Source organism: Rhinolophus ferrumequinum, chromosome 21 (assembly GCF_004115265.2).
Source record: "Rhinolophus ferrumequinum isolate MPI-CBG mRhiFer1 chromosome 21, mRhiFer1_v1.p, whole genome shotgun sequence".
In the NCBI taxonomy this organism is placed as follows: Eukaryota; Metazoa; Chordata; class Mammalia; order Chiroptera; family Rhinolophidae; genus Rhinolophus; species Rhinolophus ferrumequinum.
This window is the reverse complement of record NC_046304.1, coordinates 36,613,129-36,628,715: the sequence shown is the minus strand read 5'-3', so window position 1 is coordinate 36,628,715 and position 15,587 is coordinate 36,613,129. Positions and strand designations below refer to the sequence as shown.

General features: G+C 45.2%; 1 protein-coding gene and 1 long non-coding RNA gene across 3 annotated transcripts; one reads left to right on the top strand and one right to left on the bottom strand.

Moving 5' to 3' along the window:
* Nucleotides 1-936: 936 nt before the first annotated feature.
* Nucleotides 937-13,493, bottom strand: MSL1 (MSL complex subunit 1). Of its 2 annotated transcripts, XM_033091239.1 has the most exons (9): nucleotides 12,090-13,493; nucleotides 9,378-9,601; nucleotides 7,994-8,379; nucleotides 6,039-6,086; nucleotides 5,521-5,585; nucleotides 4,807-4,874; nucleotides 4,255-4,379; nucleotides 4,014-4,086; nucleotides 937-3,464 (listed from the first exon to the last, which is right to left on the bottom strand). In XM_033091239.1, the coding sequence occupies exons 1-9, from the start codon at nucleotides 12,855-12,857 to the stop codon at nucleotides 3,374-3,376; spliced, it is 1,848 nt and encodes a 615-aa protein (XP_032947130.1). In that variant the 5' UTR covers nucleotides 12,858-13,493; the 3' UTR covers nucleotides 937-3,373. The 2 variants fall into 2 exon arrangements, with proteins under 2 accessions (XP_032947130.1, XP_032947131.1); XM_033091240.1 differs by lacking the exon at nucleotides 6,039-6,086.
* Nucleotides 13,494-13,607: 114 nt separating this feature from the next.
* LOC117013783 (uncharacterized) lies at nucleotides 13,608-14,601 on the top strand. The gene is made up of 2 exons (XR_004421375.1): nucleotides 13,608-13,690; nucleotides 14,116-14,601. It is a non-coding gene; the product is annotated as an uncharacterized LOC117013783 (long non-coding RNA).
* The last annotated feature ends 986 nt before the right edge of the window (nucleotides 14,602-15,587 follow it).

Sequence of the window (15,587 nt, the reverse complement as noted above, 5' to 3'; positions counted from 1 at the left end):
TTCAGAGATAGAATCGGAATCCAAACAGATCTCAACTGGTAAAACAAGTGGCCAAATGTGACAACTTGTAAATCCAACTCCAAAAACCAACCGCCCCAGTTCAAAATGGAGGATGTTATGATTTAGTGTCTAAAAAGAAAGAAAAAAAAGACCTGGAGGATCTTATTGATCACAAGGTAAATTGATGTAAATAAGGCTGCCAAATTTAGTGTCTAAATAAGGAAAGTGATAGTGGCCACTTTGCCTTTCAGTTGTTTGGTCTGGGTTCAATTTTTAAATGGACATGAGCAAATTGTTCACTCATCCAGAGGGAACTGAAAAATTCAAAATCCTTTCTTTTGAGGAACAAGTGTAATATCTCTGAGTGATTACCATGAAGAATTGGGATAGCCACAGGAATCTTTAATCGGGACTAGGAGGAAAAGGAAGAGTTGATCTTTTTCATCACTGGAAGGCAAAGGCAGAACTGATGGGGCTGAATTATAAGAAGTTAGATTTTGTCAATGAAGAATTTTCTAACATTTAGAAAAAAATGTATAGGAAAAAAAAAACCCAAAATGTTGGAACAGAATCTGGACTTCATTTGTCTGGAATGTTGTCAAGGGGAAATCATGGATTAGAGGTCAGACTAGATGACCTCTAAGGTCTTTCCAACTTTGAGGTTTTATTAATTTAGACACCAGGCACCAAGAATCTTATCGTATAATCTCATTTTTAAAGTTGCCAATTATGCGTAAGGAAGAACACAGGACAAAGAGGGATGAAACATACGAGTACATTGTGCTCATACACAAATGTAGATGCATTCTTTATATAAAAGGGAAAATGGTGTGTTTTTCTATTCTGTGAAATTGATTTTTTCCTAATCTTTTAAAATCTACAAGCAGAATTGTTTGATGCCTCCCGATAAAATAAATTGAAGCAGGAGTTCAAAAATTAACAGCCACAATAGTTTATTTACAATTGAACTCTTTATAAGATATTTACAAGACAACCAATTTTACACATCAGAAATGGTATCAAAAGTATGAATTACAACACAGACAACAATATGAAATGGGCTTAAAACAAAGCTGAAGTGGACAGACAAGCAATTTCTTTTTAATTTATTAACACTAGCTTAAACTTTGTTAAAGAAAGAAACAAAGAACTATGTTTTAGGAGAATGCAGGGCTTTCAGTTGAAGATTGAATTTCACAGTGTTGTATCCCATGTAGGGAAAAAAATAAAACTAATTTTCCCCCCCACACTCTTAACACACTGTAATTTCACTCTTGGAATTTTGCTAATCTACTCTCCAACCTTCTCAACAAACCTCAACATATCCCAATCAAAGGAGAATTGATCTAGAAGAGGGGATAACAAGGGTCCTAGGTAGAGGGAGAACCAGGGAAATAGAATCCACTTAAGTCTGGCCAGATAGCACCTCATGGATTCCTTTTAGTCTAGCTGAAGTTCAGAATCTGGAGAGTCCTCTGGGTAGGGCACAAACAAAAAGTTAATTTGCTAACCCATATCCAAATTCGGAATCCAACAAATGCTAAAAATCAAGCAGAAACTGAGAGGAATCAAGGAACAAAGAAGTAAAGAGACACTGGTCTTTTTTTCTTCTTGGACACATTATAAAGAAACATAACATAGGTCAGAGCAGGAAAGCCAAACAGCTTGCCATATTAAAATGATGGAGAACAAAGAAAATCTGGCCCAGTTTTTGTAGAATTCTCCTTCCTCTCCTTAAGGTGTGAGATGAGAGCCCCTAGTGGAATAAGTCCTATTTCTCTACATTCTTGCTGCAGTGAAATTCACAGCAGGTTCCCTTGTGGAGAGCCCACTCTCCTAAGCAGATGGAGTTACAAATGAAAACCCATAGCCACACACACACACAGAAGGAGAAATAAGAGCAGCAAGATCACCCAAGAACACTACATGTGCTGCCGGAATAATTCCTTTAAAAGTCAAACCCAGGGAGCACAGATCAACATCTCACAAAAAGCTGTAGCAGTGGGAGGCCCCTGAGGAACTTTTCTTTTCTTCCCACAATGGTATCCCATTCTCTCACGCTCCGCTGATGGGCCGGCCACACACCCTACATACCTTGGCTTCTCCTCTAAAAGTGCTAATAATCTGGGGACATATTCTCTTCAAGGATAAAAGCCCCTATCTTCTAGGAGATTAGACCCCTACTTTGTTTTCACACAATAGTCCTGAAGACTAAAGAAAGGCAATTCCTATATATTTAAGACCAGAGGTCTTGGCTCTATTTTCCTTCCAGATAGTTACAGGGATCTTAACTGAGACCAGAGTGGCCTGGAGTGCTGTCTTGACATTTTTTAACCAAAGGGGTGGGGTGGGGGGACCAAGATGGTACACATACAAATCTATTTTTACAAAGTGAATGGAGAAGCTCATTAGGTACATCTGTTTGTTTCAAGATGTAGACATTTGCCAGCCAAAGGAAGCACAGATTTCCACATAAACCCCCCACCCTCCCTAAATCTCTATCCCACCACCAAGAGCTCAGCTAAAAGGATAAAGCCCAATTAAGGAACACTTGCAAAGTGATGCGACACAATGACATCTATACAGGTTCTGGCATGCCATCCCCAAATGTCAACTGCTTTCGTTTAGAGCCATAATTTGTCCAAAAGTAACCATTCCCCATTTTCTTTTCCAAAGGTTTTATTTTTTGAGGGGTGGGGTTAAGAAATTCAGTTACCCATTAACTAAGAAAGTAAGTCACAGCCAACACCCCTGCTCACATGGCTACATCACAGAATAGTTTTAAGAGAACAACTGTCTTTGAGGACATTTATCTACCAACTCTCCAATCTCTTTTCTACCCTGTGAAGATGACTTGCTTCATCACTTCACTTGTTATTCCTCATCTGGTCCTTAAGCTCATGGTGAGGTTTTTTTTGTTTTATTTTAGGGTAAAAACCACTACACTCAAACTATATGGAAGGGTATACCAGGGCGAGAAGAGTGCCATGCAGGCACAGGTCTAAAGGCAGGGGTTGCTTTATCTTCCACAAGTCTAATGAAAGAACGCTTTTCCCCTTTAACAGGCAAATGTATAGAAGCAGACCCCTGAAGCTTCCAAAGCTGCCATCCTACAGATTTGGCTTGAGAGCTCATTTCCCCAAAACGGGAAAAGATATCCCAATCACCCTCTATAATTCACAATCCGCCCAATGAAAGAGTTTTCTGTGAAGTCAGAGCAACGAAAACAAAACAAAGATCGAGGGAGTATGGTAGGGTATTATCAGCGAATGACAACATACATGAGGACATAGGTCACATATACAGGTCTCTGCCACTCTCTGAGAATGGCATGCTACAACTATCTGAAGACAGAAGGTTCTCGCCAGCACAGCTATTTCCTACACGTCCGGTGAGGTGTTTGCTTCTTCTGGATCTCCAGCCTACATCGGCTACGCTCATCCAACCAGGGCAGCTCAAAATTCCTGGCAAAAAAAGGACAAGGAAATGAACTTCCAAGACTGGCAGGGATTCAGTGTGGACATGAGAGTAAACTCGGAAAAAGACACTATGCCCCTCACCCCACCCAGCCCTGACTCCCACATCCCAAGTTTGGAATCTTTCCTGCCTCAAAGCCAGAGCAATAGTGTGCTATTAAATTGACTGAATGATCTCTTTCTACCATGTTTCCCCCAAAATAAGACTGGGTCTTGTACTATTTTTTGCTCCAAAAGACACATTAGGGCTTATGTTCAGGGGACGTCATCCTGAAAAATCATGCTAGGTCTTATTTTCCAGTTAGGTCTTATTTTCCGGGAAACACGGTCACTCAAAGAACAATCTTTCTAATCCCAGAGTTGGGAATCTTATCACTGCAAAAGATAGTTGCCCAGGTAACCTCACTTCTGTCAAAGAACCATGGCTATCCCTAAGCCACCTGTTCCACCTTATATCTAGGCTTTCATAAAGTCTGAAAGGGAGGTGAAGTACAGGCTACCTAAGAGGGTAGAGGGGAAAAAACCCTTTATACTTACTGTGGAGTTAATTTTGGTAATGGTCGTCCAAATGCTACAACAGGCAAGAAGGGAGTAATCATCAAACTTTCAACTATGGAAGAAAGCCAGATGTGACCTAGTTAGTGACATAAATGGGAAATGTCTAGCAACTATACCTGCTCCAACATACTGTTCATTCATTCAATGCAAGTTGTATCCTGGAGCCTTGCACCCTTTTTCTTCTTTGAAAAATCTACTCTTTTAGATAGGTAAAACTTACCATCATCTGGCTCAGGGAAAAATGAGGTAACCTCAGGCTCAGATTCCTGAATTCCTTTCTTTTTATACATTCTGAGCTGTAGTCGCTGTAAAATTCTTTGTTCCCTGATCCTCTGAATATCCCATCTGGGAAAAACAAACCAGACAAACAAAACAAACAAACCCAACATTACTAAAAACCTGCTCTATAAAAGCCAACTCACAATCCAGATTCTAGGGAGATCTTTGTTGACTCTTCTTGATTGGGGGTGGGGGTATGGGGGTGGGAGGTGTTAAAGACAACTGCCTGCCTGTTTAGGGAAGAGCTGTTCAGGTCTAGCAGTCCAAATCATGTGTTAGTGTTCCAGAGAGAGTAGAACTGAGGAAGGGCATACACGAAGAAAAAGAAGCCAAACATCTTTACCTACAATAGCTACCACTTCAAACTAAGATACTCAAACTGGGAAGCCAGGAATTTAGGAATGTTAAGAGATCCAGGACTCTCCAAGCATGGATGAGAGAGGGCAGGGTCCTAGGGCTCAGTTGTCCCCAGGATGAATCATTCTAACCTCACCTTTTCCTTCTCTTCTCATCCAGCTCCAGTTTTGCATGTCGCTTCGAAAACACACTGTCATCCAGGTTCTGTGTAAAAAATAGCAGCTGATAAGCTATTTGTCACCATATGGTATCATATGGTATACTAACTCATTTCCAGCTTCCAGGAAGGTAAAATCTCACCTTCAGGTCCCACCTGAGTCTGTGAGTTCTATGGATATTATGGGAACCTCCTGGTGACAGAGTTAACAAAACACATACTCCACCTCCTACCCCCACCCTTGTAGAATCTCCAAATTTCAAAATCATTTCCATAACTTTTCAAAGTGAAAGTCACGTCAAACTGAAGCACCCCTTGAGACTGCTATAAACGCCCCTCACCTCCATACTTTGTAAGAGTCCGAGTTTAAAATAAGTATCAAACTTTTAAGAGTCAACTGAGTTTGGAATACATAATTTTGTTGCTGAGGGATTTATGCCACCTTTTCTATCTAACGTGAACTCTAGCTTCGAACACTCCCAAGCTATTTATTTTTCAATAAATCACTTAACCACTCTGTACCTCAGTTTCCTCATCTATACAACAAAGGAGTTTGACTAGATAATCTCTCAAGTACCCTTCTGGCTTTAAAGTTTTATTTAACCCATCCATACAATTATGACATTTCAAGTTTACTCCCCCATTTCTACTTTGTCTCTCACTCCCTTCCACTGACAGGTCTTGGATACCTACCTCCAAAAGGTCTGAAGGATTTGGGTCCCTTAAAGGCTCTACTGAATGGTCCCTCCAAGAAGGAACTGGAAAAAAAAAAGAAAAAGAAAAAGAAAGGGAGGAGGGGTGGAACCACCTTTAAATCCAAGGTCACACAATGCTACTGTTCACTAGGATAAGAGGTCTCTCCCCAGATAAGACAAAGTTACCAAGTGACCGGAATCCATTCTATGGCCTCACCTGAAGCCATATTCAGTGTCCTTGCTATGGTATAAAAGAACCTAAAATGCCATTGCAGTCTGCCAAACACAGATCACAAAAAAACCCTAAGCCAATACCTGACAATTCATATAATGGATGCTACTGCAGTTCCTGAAAAACAACTGAAATTTGTAGTCATTTTGAAGTCTATAGTGTAATCACACACCAAGGAATCTCACTCTCCCACATCCAGCTGATGGGGAATGCAGCTCCCAACCATCCACCATCCCACCAACCCCCACCCCAGGCCCAGCCAGCACAATTCCTATTCTACTCACCAGCCAAGACTGAAGTTTCTCCTGCAACACTTGATGGCATCAGACACCCTAAATAATGCAGGAAAGAAGAATCATCTCAGTGTAAAAAGAAAAAAAGCCCATACCCAAAATGGAGGAAAGGATCATCACTGAAGTTCTCACTAGGAAGCCATTTTGGTTTTTTTGAGTTGTTCTTTTGAGAATTTCTCTCTGGGGGAGGGGAAGAGGGAACAACAGACAAAAGAAAAGAAAATAAGCCCACCACATTTTTTTTTACACTGAGACGACTTCTTTTCTTCATTATTTAGGGTGGTTTCCCTGCAACAGTTGATGGCCAAGGATATCAAACCTTAAACTCAGAACATGGCAGGTGAGTAAAAGTTGACCCTATTTTTCAAATAAAAGATCAGTGTTCTCAAAACTTACATATGTAGTCTTCTTAAACAGCTCCCTCCTCCCTCCAAACAAACTACCTTGCTGGTCCAGCCTGAACAACATGCACAAAGACTTTGGCTTCCTTAGAACAAGCCATTGAGACTTCTCTTGAGACAGGGCGTCAAGAATAAGGATTCACACGTTATTCACAACTCAGGCTCCTCAAAGGGCTGGGATCCCCTCAGTCAGACTCCTTCTGTACTGCTATGCCCACAATCTCAGAGGTGTTTGGAATTTTCTGTACTAGAGCAGATAGGGTTTTCAAAAACAGCCAGTCACACAGAACAGCTCTGGACCAAGCCATTTCCCAATCCCGGATGGGAAGTTGCTTCATGGTTTCTCTTAAGTTGTTACACAGCATTACTATGGCAGCAAGAAGGTTAACCATTAAGGATGAACCTGTTCAACTGACTGAACCAACAAAAAACCTGAACCTAGATCAGGATCCTGGTCTATTTCATGGACGCAAGTGTGAGACCTAATGAATTTTAGATAATTAAGAAGAGTAATCTATCTTCCCCACTTCATTTTGTCACCAGAACAGCCAAACAAAGCCTGGAGAATGCTTTTGTCTTATTGGAATGGATTGCCATCCCCATCCCTGCTGGGGCAAGACACAGGGGTAGAAATTCGGGGCTGCGGCTCTATCCAAGAAAGCTTCCCCCACCGTCACCCTTGAGCATCCGCAGTGACTGTCATAGACTAACATTACACGATTGAAGACACATTGCAGTTACTGGTTGATGTAGGAGATAGGGGAGCATCTCTGTGTGGAAGCCATAAAGAAAAACAAGGGAATGAAGACCAAGGTCCCACACCACACACCCTCCCCAAGCAGCTCAGATATCCCAAGATAGTCCTTATTGTTTGAAAAATAGTTTGTAGACCATTTTATTTAAATATATGAACAACCAATGGGCTACTGCAATCCAAGTAAACTCTTCACATTTAGAACCTTTGTGAAGTAATAGTAAGATAAAATAAGACTGTTGGTCTTTGGCAGATTCCTCCTGCCCCCCAGACCGGGACACAGAGATACAGATAAATGTTTATATAGTTAGAGCGGAGGCCCAGGTGAAATTCCCCACCCCAAGCTGGCTCCCCAACCCAAAAATTACCATTGGCCCCTGAGAATACCCAAAGACCACCCTCCCCGGTTTCACACAATATCAATTGCAGGAACAGTCGTGCATGGCAAAGTATAAGTTCTATGCATTTCACAGCACAGAAAACCCTTCTTTCAGAGGGCATGCAAGCTGCCAGAGATTACACCCCCAAGTCTGGTGCTCCTGTGATGAGCAACTTACTGGCAAACACATCTCCCAGTGTTGTAAGCAGGCAAATACATTGAGCACATTTTGCTGTAATTCCATCTATTTGCAATGCCTGCACAGTGTCTGTCTCTGGCTGTTAACTTACTCATTCTTGACAGAACTCTGCTTTATTGATTGCACTTTTTTAAAAATGCCAAGGGCATTTTCACACTTGTTAGCTTGACCGCCACCACTAGGGTATAAGAGCAAGTGTTCTCTATGCCTTACTTGCTACAGTCTCCTCCTTCTTTGGAGAGGATTCCCGTAATGGTAACGGTGATGGGGGAGGCTGGTGCCAACGACACAAATACATTTCTGTGGTGGAAAGGTACGGCAAATAATCTTCTATCTCACTTAAGAAGGCTTTCTCCTTGGGATGGGTGCTGGGTCCCTTCTGGGGAGTGGAGAGTCTTGGCGGGGTGTCCACTGAAGACCGGGGCTTTTCTGGAGTTTCTTGGCTCCTCAATTCACGTTTACAAACAGTTTCAGATAAGGAACCACAGGGTTCCTCTTTAATGGGAGAGTGCTTAGGAGTTTTTGTTTTGACTTTTGAAAATTCAGGAGCCAGCTTTTTAACAGGAATCTTTCTTTCTGTACTTCCAAATGGGGATTTCCTATTAGATTGGGAAGAAAACATTATACAATTTATTGATTCTTAGATAAAATCTGACTTGATTTCATTTTGGGGCAAGAGAACTAGCTTGTATTCAGGGATCTAAATATCTGGGTTTATCTGGCAGTTATAAGCAGAAACCACTTCATGCTTAACAGTACATATAATAGGCCCCCTTAGTAAATGTTTGTTGAATAAGTGAGTTTCCATGCTTAAGATCTTTTAGCTAACATCAGGTGCCACTACCCTATGGCCTATTTCATTCCTATCAACCAGAGACCAGTCTCTTATTTTTTCCGCCGATCCTGTACCATGTTAGTTACAATCTCTATTTCTTTTTTTTCTTTTTTTTTTTGCTATCCGCTGGCTCTTCTTTCTCCCACCAAACCCACCCACCCCACATTCCTAGAATGCCATGTCCTTTCCTTTTTACCAACCTAAATTCTATACTTTTTTTTAAAGATCCATCTCCTCCTTAAAGTTTCACAATTCTAACTCAGAATAATCTTCACTATCCATGAATCTTACAAAACTTAGTTTGTTTCACTGTTGTCTATCTGCATATTTTATTGCAGCTGAATTCTTAGTTCTTAAAATTTATGCCATCCTCACAGCTAGATTAATCTCTTTGAGTCCAACGACAGTTAGATCTTACTTTTTTATGTCTACCAGTGCCTAGCACAATGAAGGAATTCAACACTTCTTAACTTGAAGTGAACTGCTATAGTTTTCTTTAAGAAACTCAGCTGTCACATTTGTTGCTCATTCTCTTTATGATGTACTCTGCATTCTGTAATTACTACAGTAGCCAAAATGTTCCTAACAGACTTTTATAGTCTGCGCAAGAATATTTCAAGATAGTTTCTCAGCACCTAAGACCTCATAATTCAGGATATGGTTGTATTAGAACTAGTTCATAAATCCCAACCCCCTACTCTTGGTCATTGGAAACAAGTGTCCTTATCGTGTTTAGAAAGTGTAACAAAGTTATCAGCACACCTTTTGTGTCCCTTTCCACTCCGCCCACATGAAAAAGGCTTGGGAGGCAGAGTCTGGGATGTCTCAGAAAGCTCCGGCTGGCAGTCCAGTTTAATTTTCTCAGATAGCTCTGTTTCCTCTCTTTCTTCAGTTTCATAGCCCTGAAACAGCTTATGCCTTTCTTTCTCGTTATCCTTCTTTACCAACTGCATCCGCCTTTCCATACGTTCAATCCGAGCAAGGAGCTAAAAGAGAGATTGGCAAAATGTAGACTTAAAACACACAAAATTAAATGCAGGTACTTAGCCCCATTTAGGAATCAGTATGGTCTTCTAACTCTTTCAATGGACTACAGCAATTCAACTTATTTTTAATAGGTAGACATTAACCCAAATAGTTTTTCCTTAAACACAATAGAGAAGGTAAGGTACACTGCTTAATTTTAGGGGCTAACCTAGTTGCGGAGGGATGTGGGGGAATTTGTAATTCATTTTTCTGAAAGAAGATCCTCTTCACTGAGAGGGGGCACCACATGCCTTTTAAATGGCATGGTCTCTGCTACTGCTAACCACGTGGCTCCAAGTCAGTTTGGGAGTTTCCAAAATTAACCTTAGGTTCTTTTAGGAGGGCCTAGGGTTCTCCAAATCCTATCCTTTCTACTGCCACTCCAAAACACTATACACAAGGGCAAAGTCCAAACAGTACATTGAGAAGGAATTAAACACTCACAGTCACAGTGCCACTAGGGATTTCAGTGTTATTTGAAAGGGGTGTGTGAGGTGAGGGGTTGGGGTGGGCACCGCTTAAGCAATGAACACTCAATTAGGAAGAATTATAATAGAAACCAGTACCCATAAATCCCATCAATGATGAAATATGCATATTGCTTTGCACTTGAGATAACAGAAGAAAATTATACGTATTTATTTAAATGTTGATTAAAAACAGTCTTTAATGGGAAAACTACATAATCAAACAGAAAATGGAAGTCTATTATCATTGAAAACTTCATGTTAAAATGTTCTGAGAAAAGGTACCAACTATGCCACTTATACCCTATAATAAGAATTTTACTTGAGTTAGACAGTAATATTAATGTTTCTTTCATTACATCTACTTAGCTGCATAGATTTCAGTACAGGCCAAACAACAACTGCAATCAGAGAAACAAGCTTAAGCAACACTAAGACTCCAATACACAACAGAAACAGTGAATGCCAAGTTCAGACTGACACTCTATCCTTAACTCACCCCACTTTTCTTGCCTAGGAAAGTCTGCAAAGGGGCCATTACCTCAGGAACTGAGCAGAAACCTCCACCATCAGCAGAGAGCCCCCCTGTCAGCCATACTCTCATTTCATCTCCTTCTGTTTTGATTCACAGCCTTAACATTACTTAACCACGGTTTGTGGGTGACATTTCCTTGATTTCTTTTCCTTCCCTGGTCCTTCTCTTCCCACCCCCTCCATGTAAGGATATAATGTGTGGTAATTACAGTACCATCACACCCTTAAGACTGCAGTACAGTAGCTGAGCAGTGCCACCTCCATGTTGAGTAACTTCCACAAATCAACACTATGAGATATTTTCATGAGACCTGCCCCAGCTCCCATTCCACCTTGCAGAAATGTATTCTCCAATAAAACAGCCGCGGCCTGATGCGATTCATTTGGAAAGCAAACAAAATGAATAGCCTTCTGCTCTCTTGCTCAGCCCTTGGCACACACAATGAGAGAGAGAGAGAGAGAGAGAGAGAGAGAGAGAGAGAGAGAGAGAGAGAGAGAGACTGCTGCAGCCTGAACACAATTGTAGAAACCATGTTTATTTTTAGGCAGCTGTAAGGTATGCTAGCACCGTAATACTCCATCACCAGCTTTCCTGATATCTGAAGGAATATGTTTCAATACGTAAGGTGCCCTTAACTACTGCAGCAATAAAAAACAAGCTTATATAGTCATGCTCCTCAGAAGTACAAAGAAATAATAAATGACTTCCCTATTACCTTAAGATTCTAAAATAGATCTTTTTTTGGGGGGTCTACTCAACACATTTAATAAGCTTACTTTTCCCTGATGCCTTAAAACCTTCCCGCGTCTAAACACCATGTTTATATTATACAAGGGAGCTGGTCAGTGGGTCAGGTTTTAGAACAGATTCCTATTAAAAACTGTCTGCAATCAAAAGCAGTGATCCTCTTAATATAATTTAAGAAAATTAAAATAAGCTTCCTCTGTGAATCACCTCTACCCCTCTGCCAATTAAAAGGCCTCCTACCCTCCTATCTAAAGATGCTACAGCAGTGGTTAGAGCAACAGCTGCTCTGTCTCCCTCCTCCAGAATGCATTTCTAACGCAAAAGCTCTTTAATTTAACCCCTTCCATAAAGCCACCACATATGCATCCCACCTTTTCATTTTCAACCCCTCATAAATCAGGTCTTTTCCCACTCTAAACGTCTTTCCCACAAGTCTGGGGCTGTCATTTTAAATTAACCCTTTGGCACCTGAAACCTCCCCTCCCCCTCCGCCTGGGAGGTTGCCCTTTAACCCTTCCCTCCAACCCAACGTGTCTGTGAGCCAGGATCCCAAGGACCCGTCACCTAACATACTCCTTTGCTGGTGGCCAACCTCCTTACCCCTAACCAAGGGATACCTTAACCTCCTACAGCCCCCCTTCCCGTGAGCATGCGCACAACTCGCTCCTCGTCCCGAACGCAGATTAACCTCTCCCGTACCGTGTCTCTCTCTGACTTCAGCTCCTCGATCTCCTTTTCCTTGGCCTGCAGCTGCTGCTGCTGCTGCTCGATGAGGTCCAATTGCAGCAGAAGTATCTGTTTGAGGCAGGCGGCCTGACTGGAGGCTCCCGAGCCGCCGCCACCCCCGAGAGGGCTCTTCCTTATACTCTTCCATCTGCCCTCGCTGGCCGCCAGGGTCCCGGCGGTAGCGGTGGGCGCGAGGGGTGGCGGCCCGGGCAGAGGTAGTGGTGGGGGTCCCGCAGAGTCCGAGGCTGTGGCAGCTGGGGGAGCCGCCCCAACCTTGTCCCCAGCCCAGGGCGTAGGCTCTTTGGCCGCCGCCACGAGAGAGCCCGTCTGAATGGGCAGCACCGCCTGATACTTGGGTCGAGGGCTGCAGCCAGCCCCGGCTGCCGCTGGCTCCCCCCCAATGCCCGCTTGTTTGGTGGCCGGGGGCGGACAGGGCAAGGGCACCGAGCCGCCCCAGCTCTCTTCCTGCTGCCCGGGGGCTGCCCCGGCTGGGAGTAACAAGCCCCGGCCCTTGCCGCCGCAGCCGGCTGGGGAGGGCGCGGGACTCCCGCCCTGGGAAGAGGCCAGCGGGGGCCCCGGCTCCTTGAGCTTACGGTGCCGGGGGAGGAAGTGGGCTTCAGCCGCCCCGGGTTCGTCCTCGGGCCCGCCCAGCGCCGCAGCCCGCTCGTAGTCCAGTCGCTGCTCAGGGTTGCCGCCGGCAGGGGCCGCGGCCGCCTTGAACACTGCGGATCTCATGGTCATAGTGGTCCGGAGCAGCGGCGGGGACCGAGACAGAGGAGGGGGTGGGGAAGGGGCGAGGTGCGGGGGGTCGAGGACGGAGGAGGGGGAGGGGAGTTTGGCGGGCTCGCCTTAGGAGCGCGGCAGCAGGCCTAGGCTAGCGCGGCTCCTCCGGGGCCCCGGCGCCATCCCGCCGGCGTGCGGAGAAGTGGAGGCCGCGGCTGAGGCCCGCCGCAGGCCCATGGGGGCCTCGCCGCCGCCTCTGCTGCCGCCGCCGCCGCCTTCGCCTCAGAGGCAGGAGCTCGTACCCAGCCGCCCCCGAGCTCATCCCCGGAGCTCGCTTCGGCCCCCCCTGGCCCGGCCGGGCCCGCCTCGTCTCCCCACCCCACACCCCCCCTTCCCCGCCCCGGCCCCCCGCCCCGGAGCTCGCCTCAGCCGCCCCGAGCCTCCATTTCCCCCCGCTCCTCCTCAGAAGGGGGTGAGAGGGATGGATCCGCCCAAAGCCCTCCTACTCCGGGAGGGGATCTGTCTCTTCCCCCGGGGGTCTCCGCGGCTCGGGGTCCCCCTCCCCCACAGTCACCCCCAGCGCCTCAGCGTTTCCCTTTAAAAAAACGGAGCCGCTCGTAGCCGCCACCGCCGCAGCCGCCGCCGACGGAAGGGCGCATGCGCCGGGAGGGCAGCGGGCGGGAGCGAACCTGGAGCCGAGAGGAGGGAGGCAGGCCGCGCTATTGTGAAAGGGGCAGCCGCCGCGAGGGGGGCGGGTAGGGGGCCGCGGGGGCCCCGGCGCCGGGGGCCGGCGAGGGGAGGCCGGGAATCAGGGGCGAGGACCGAGGAGCCCGCGGAGGAGCGGGGTGAAGGTGGGCTGCCGGGGGAGGGGCGAGTCGGGGGTGGGTCGGGGGAGGGAAGAAAGGGCGAGGGCGGCGAGTGGATGGGGAATGCGGAGGCTCCCCGGGAAAAAGGAGCGCCAGAGAATGGAGTTGTGAGGAAGGAAGGGGGGCTTCGGGAGGTCCAGGCGCCCTTAGCGGACGTGCACCTAACTCCCCTGTACCCGGCCTAAACTGGGCGGCCCCTTACCCGGGCACCTTGACAACCCGCCTAGCCCTGCGGGAGGGGCCCGCGGCCCCCGCAGACCTGTAGTCCTCCTGCACCAGAGTCAGGATTTAGGCTCCTATTGGAGCCTGTGGGTGTTTCCTGGGGGTAGAATTCTGACCCCTCCACCCGCCTCTACTCCCCAGCTGCCTCACACTGGTATGGGAGAAAATAAAGTCCTTTGTCTCTTAAGGGATCCAGACCAGAAACGGACAAACCTCTGGTTCCCAGAGGGAGGAAAATCCATGATGTCTGCTGCCGAGGGAGTTGTTGCTACAACCTCCCTGGAATGAAGTATTGCCAACTACCAACAGTTCTTTCCCAACGGCCATCTCTCCAGCCTTCTTAAGTCACTTCTATCATCTACTGCAAAGGAAATCTCGGAAGAGATTTTTACCTTACTGGAAATAGGAATACTTGAGTATTTTCCTATGCTGAGCACTTATTCCTGTCTCTAAATGTTCTGTGTGTGTGTGTGTGTGTGTGTGTGTGTTTTAATTTCCAGCCAACTTTAGCCAACAAGTCCTCAGAGAATTCCTCGTGGAAAAACTTTTAAATAGTTTTAATTGATTGTTTTTCTTTTCTGTTGAGGTATATATTTTTTCAATCCATATGGAGATGGAGATGACTAACATTCTTGGCTTAATGTGAAAACCTAATTAAAACTATGTCTTTCTGCCTTGTGGGCCCAAAGCATGACTGAAATTTTTAAACAAATGAGTGTGAATGTATTAAGTCAAGAGAACCCCAGTCCTCTTCCACCAGACCGTGGCCTCAGATCTGCAAGGAACTATTGGGATTAGGGATACCAATGAAGGGGATTTGGTGAGAGGACAGTAGAATATAGTCATCTCTTTCAGTGTCAAGACTTTCAATACTTTCTACACTGACAACTGCCAAATTTACATCTTCTTCCTGGACTAATCCACTAACTTCAAAATTGTATATCCAACTGCCTAGGAGACATACCCACTTGGATGTCTAATAGGCACTGCAAATTTACACATCTAAAATCACACTTCTGAATTTCCCCCACGCAAATTCTGTTTTTTCTTCAGCCTTCCTCTTTCTTTTCACCTCATTATCCAATCAGTCTTCAATCCCATTGGCCTTCAAAATATGTATCCACAATCACACACCTTTTGGAATACCTCCACAACTTCCACCTTGGTCTAAGCCATAATTGTATCTTACTTTTTTATAGTAGTAACTTTGTAATTAGTCTCAGTTTCAACCTTTGCCTTCCCCCACTTAAGTCTGTTCTCAACACAGCAGCCATCGTCATCCTGATAAGATGTGAGATCATGTTCTTTCTCGGGTCAGAACTCTTCATGGCTTCCCACCTTACTTGTAGTACAAACAAAATCATCCTCATTATGGCCTATGTAGGATTTGGCCCCCTGCTCTCTGACTTCGACTCCTACTGCTCTCCCCTTCTTCACTTCCCTCCTGCCACACTCACCTCCTAGCTGTTTTTCAAACACACCTGACTCAGGTCCTTTCACTTACTGTTCCCTCCACCTGGATCACTCCATCAGATAGTCATACATGCCTTCACTCACTCCTTCAGCTCTCTTTCCTAAATACCATCTTTTCATCAGACCTTCTCTGGCGACCCTATGTAAACTCCAAAATTCCTCTCCCCCTTTTCTGCTTTATTTTAAT

Bases quoted from the DNA above. Each gene is read 5' to 3' on its own strand.
- MSL1 (XM_033091239.1), bottom strand. From the start codon at position 12,857: ATGACCATGAGATCCGCAGTGTTCAAGGCGGCCGCGGCCCCTGCCGGC. The intron at 4,875-5,520 runs GTAGGTATCCAA...TTTTTTACACAG, and splicing joins ATCCTTCAGACCTTTTGGAG to AACCTGGATGACAGTGTGTT. The intron at 4,087-4,254 runs GTAAGTTTTACC...TTTCTTCCATAG, and splicing joins TTTCCCTGAGCCAGATGATG to TTGAAAGTTTGATGATTACT.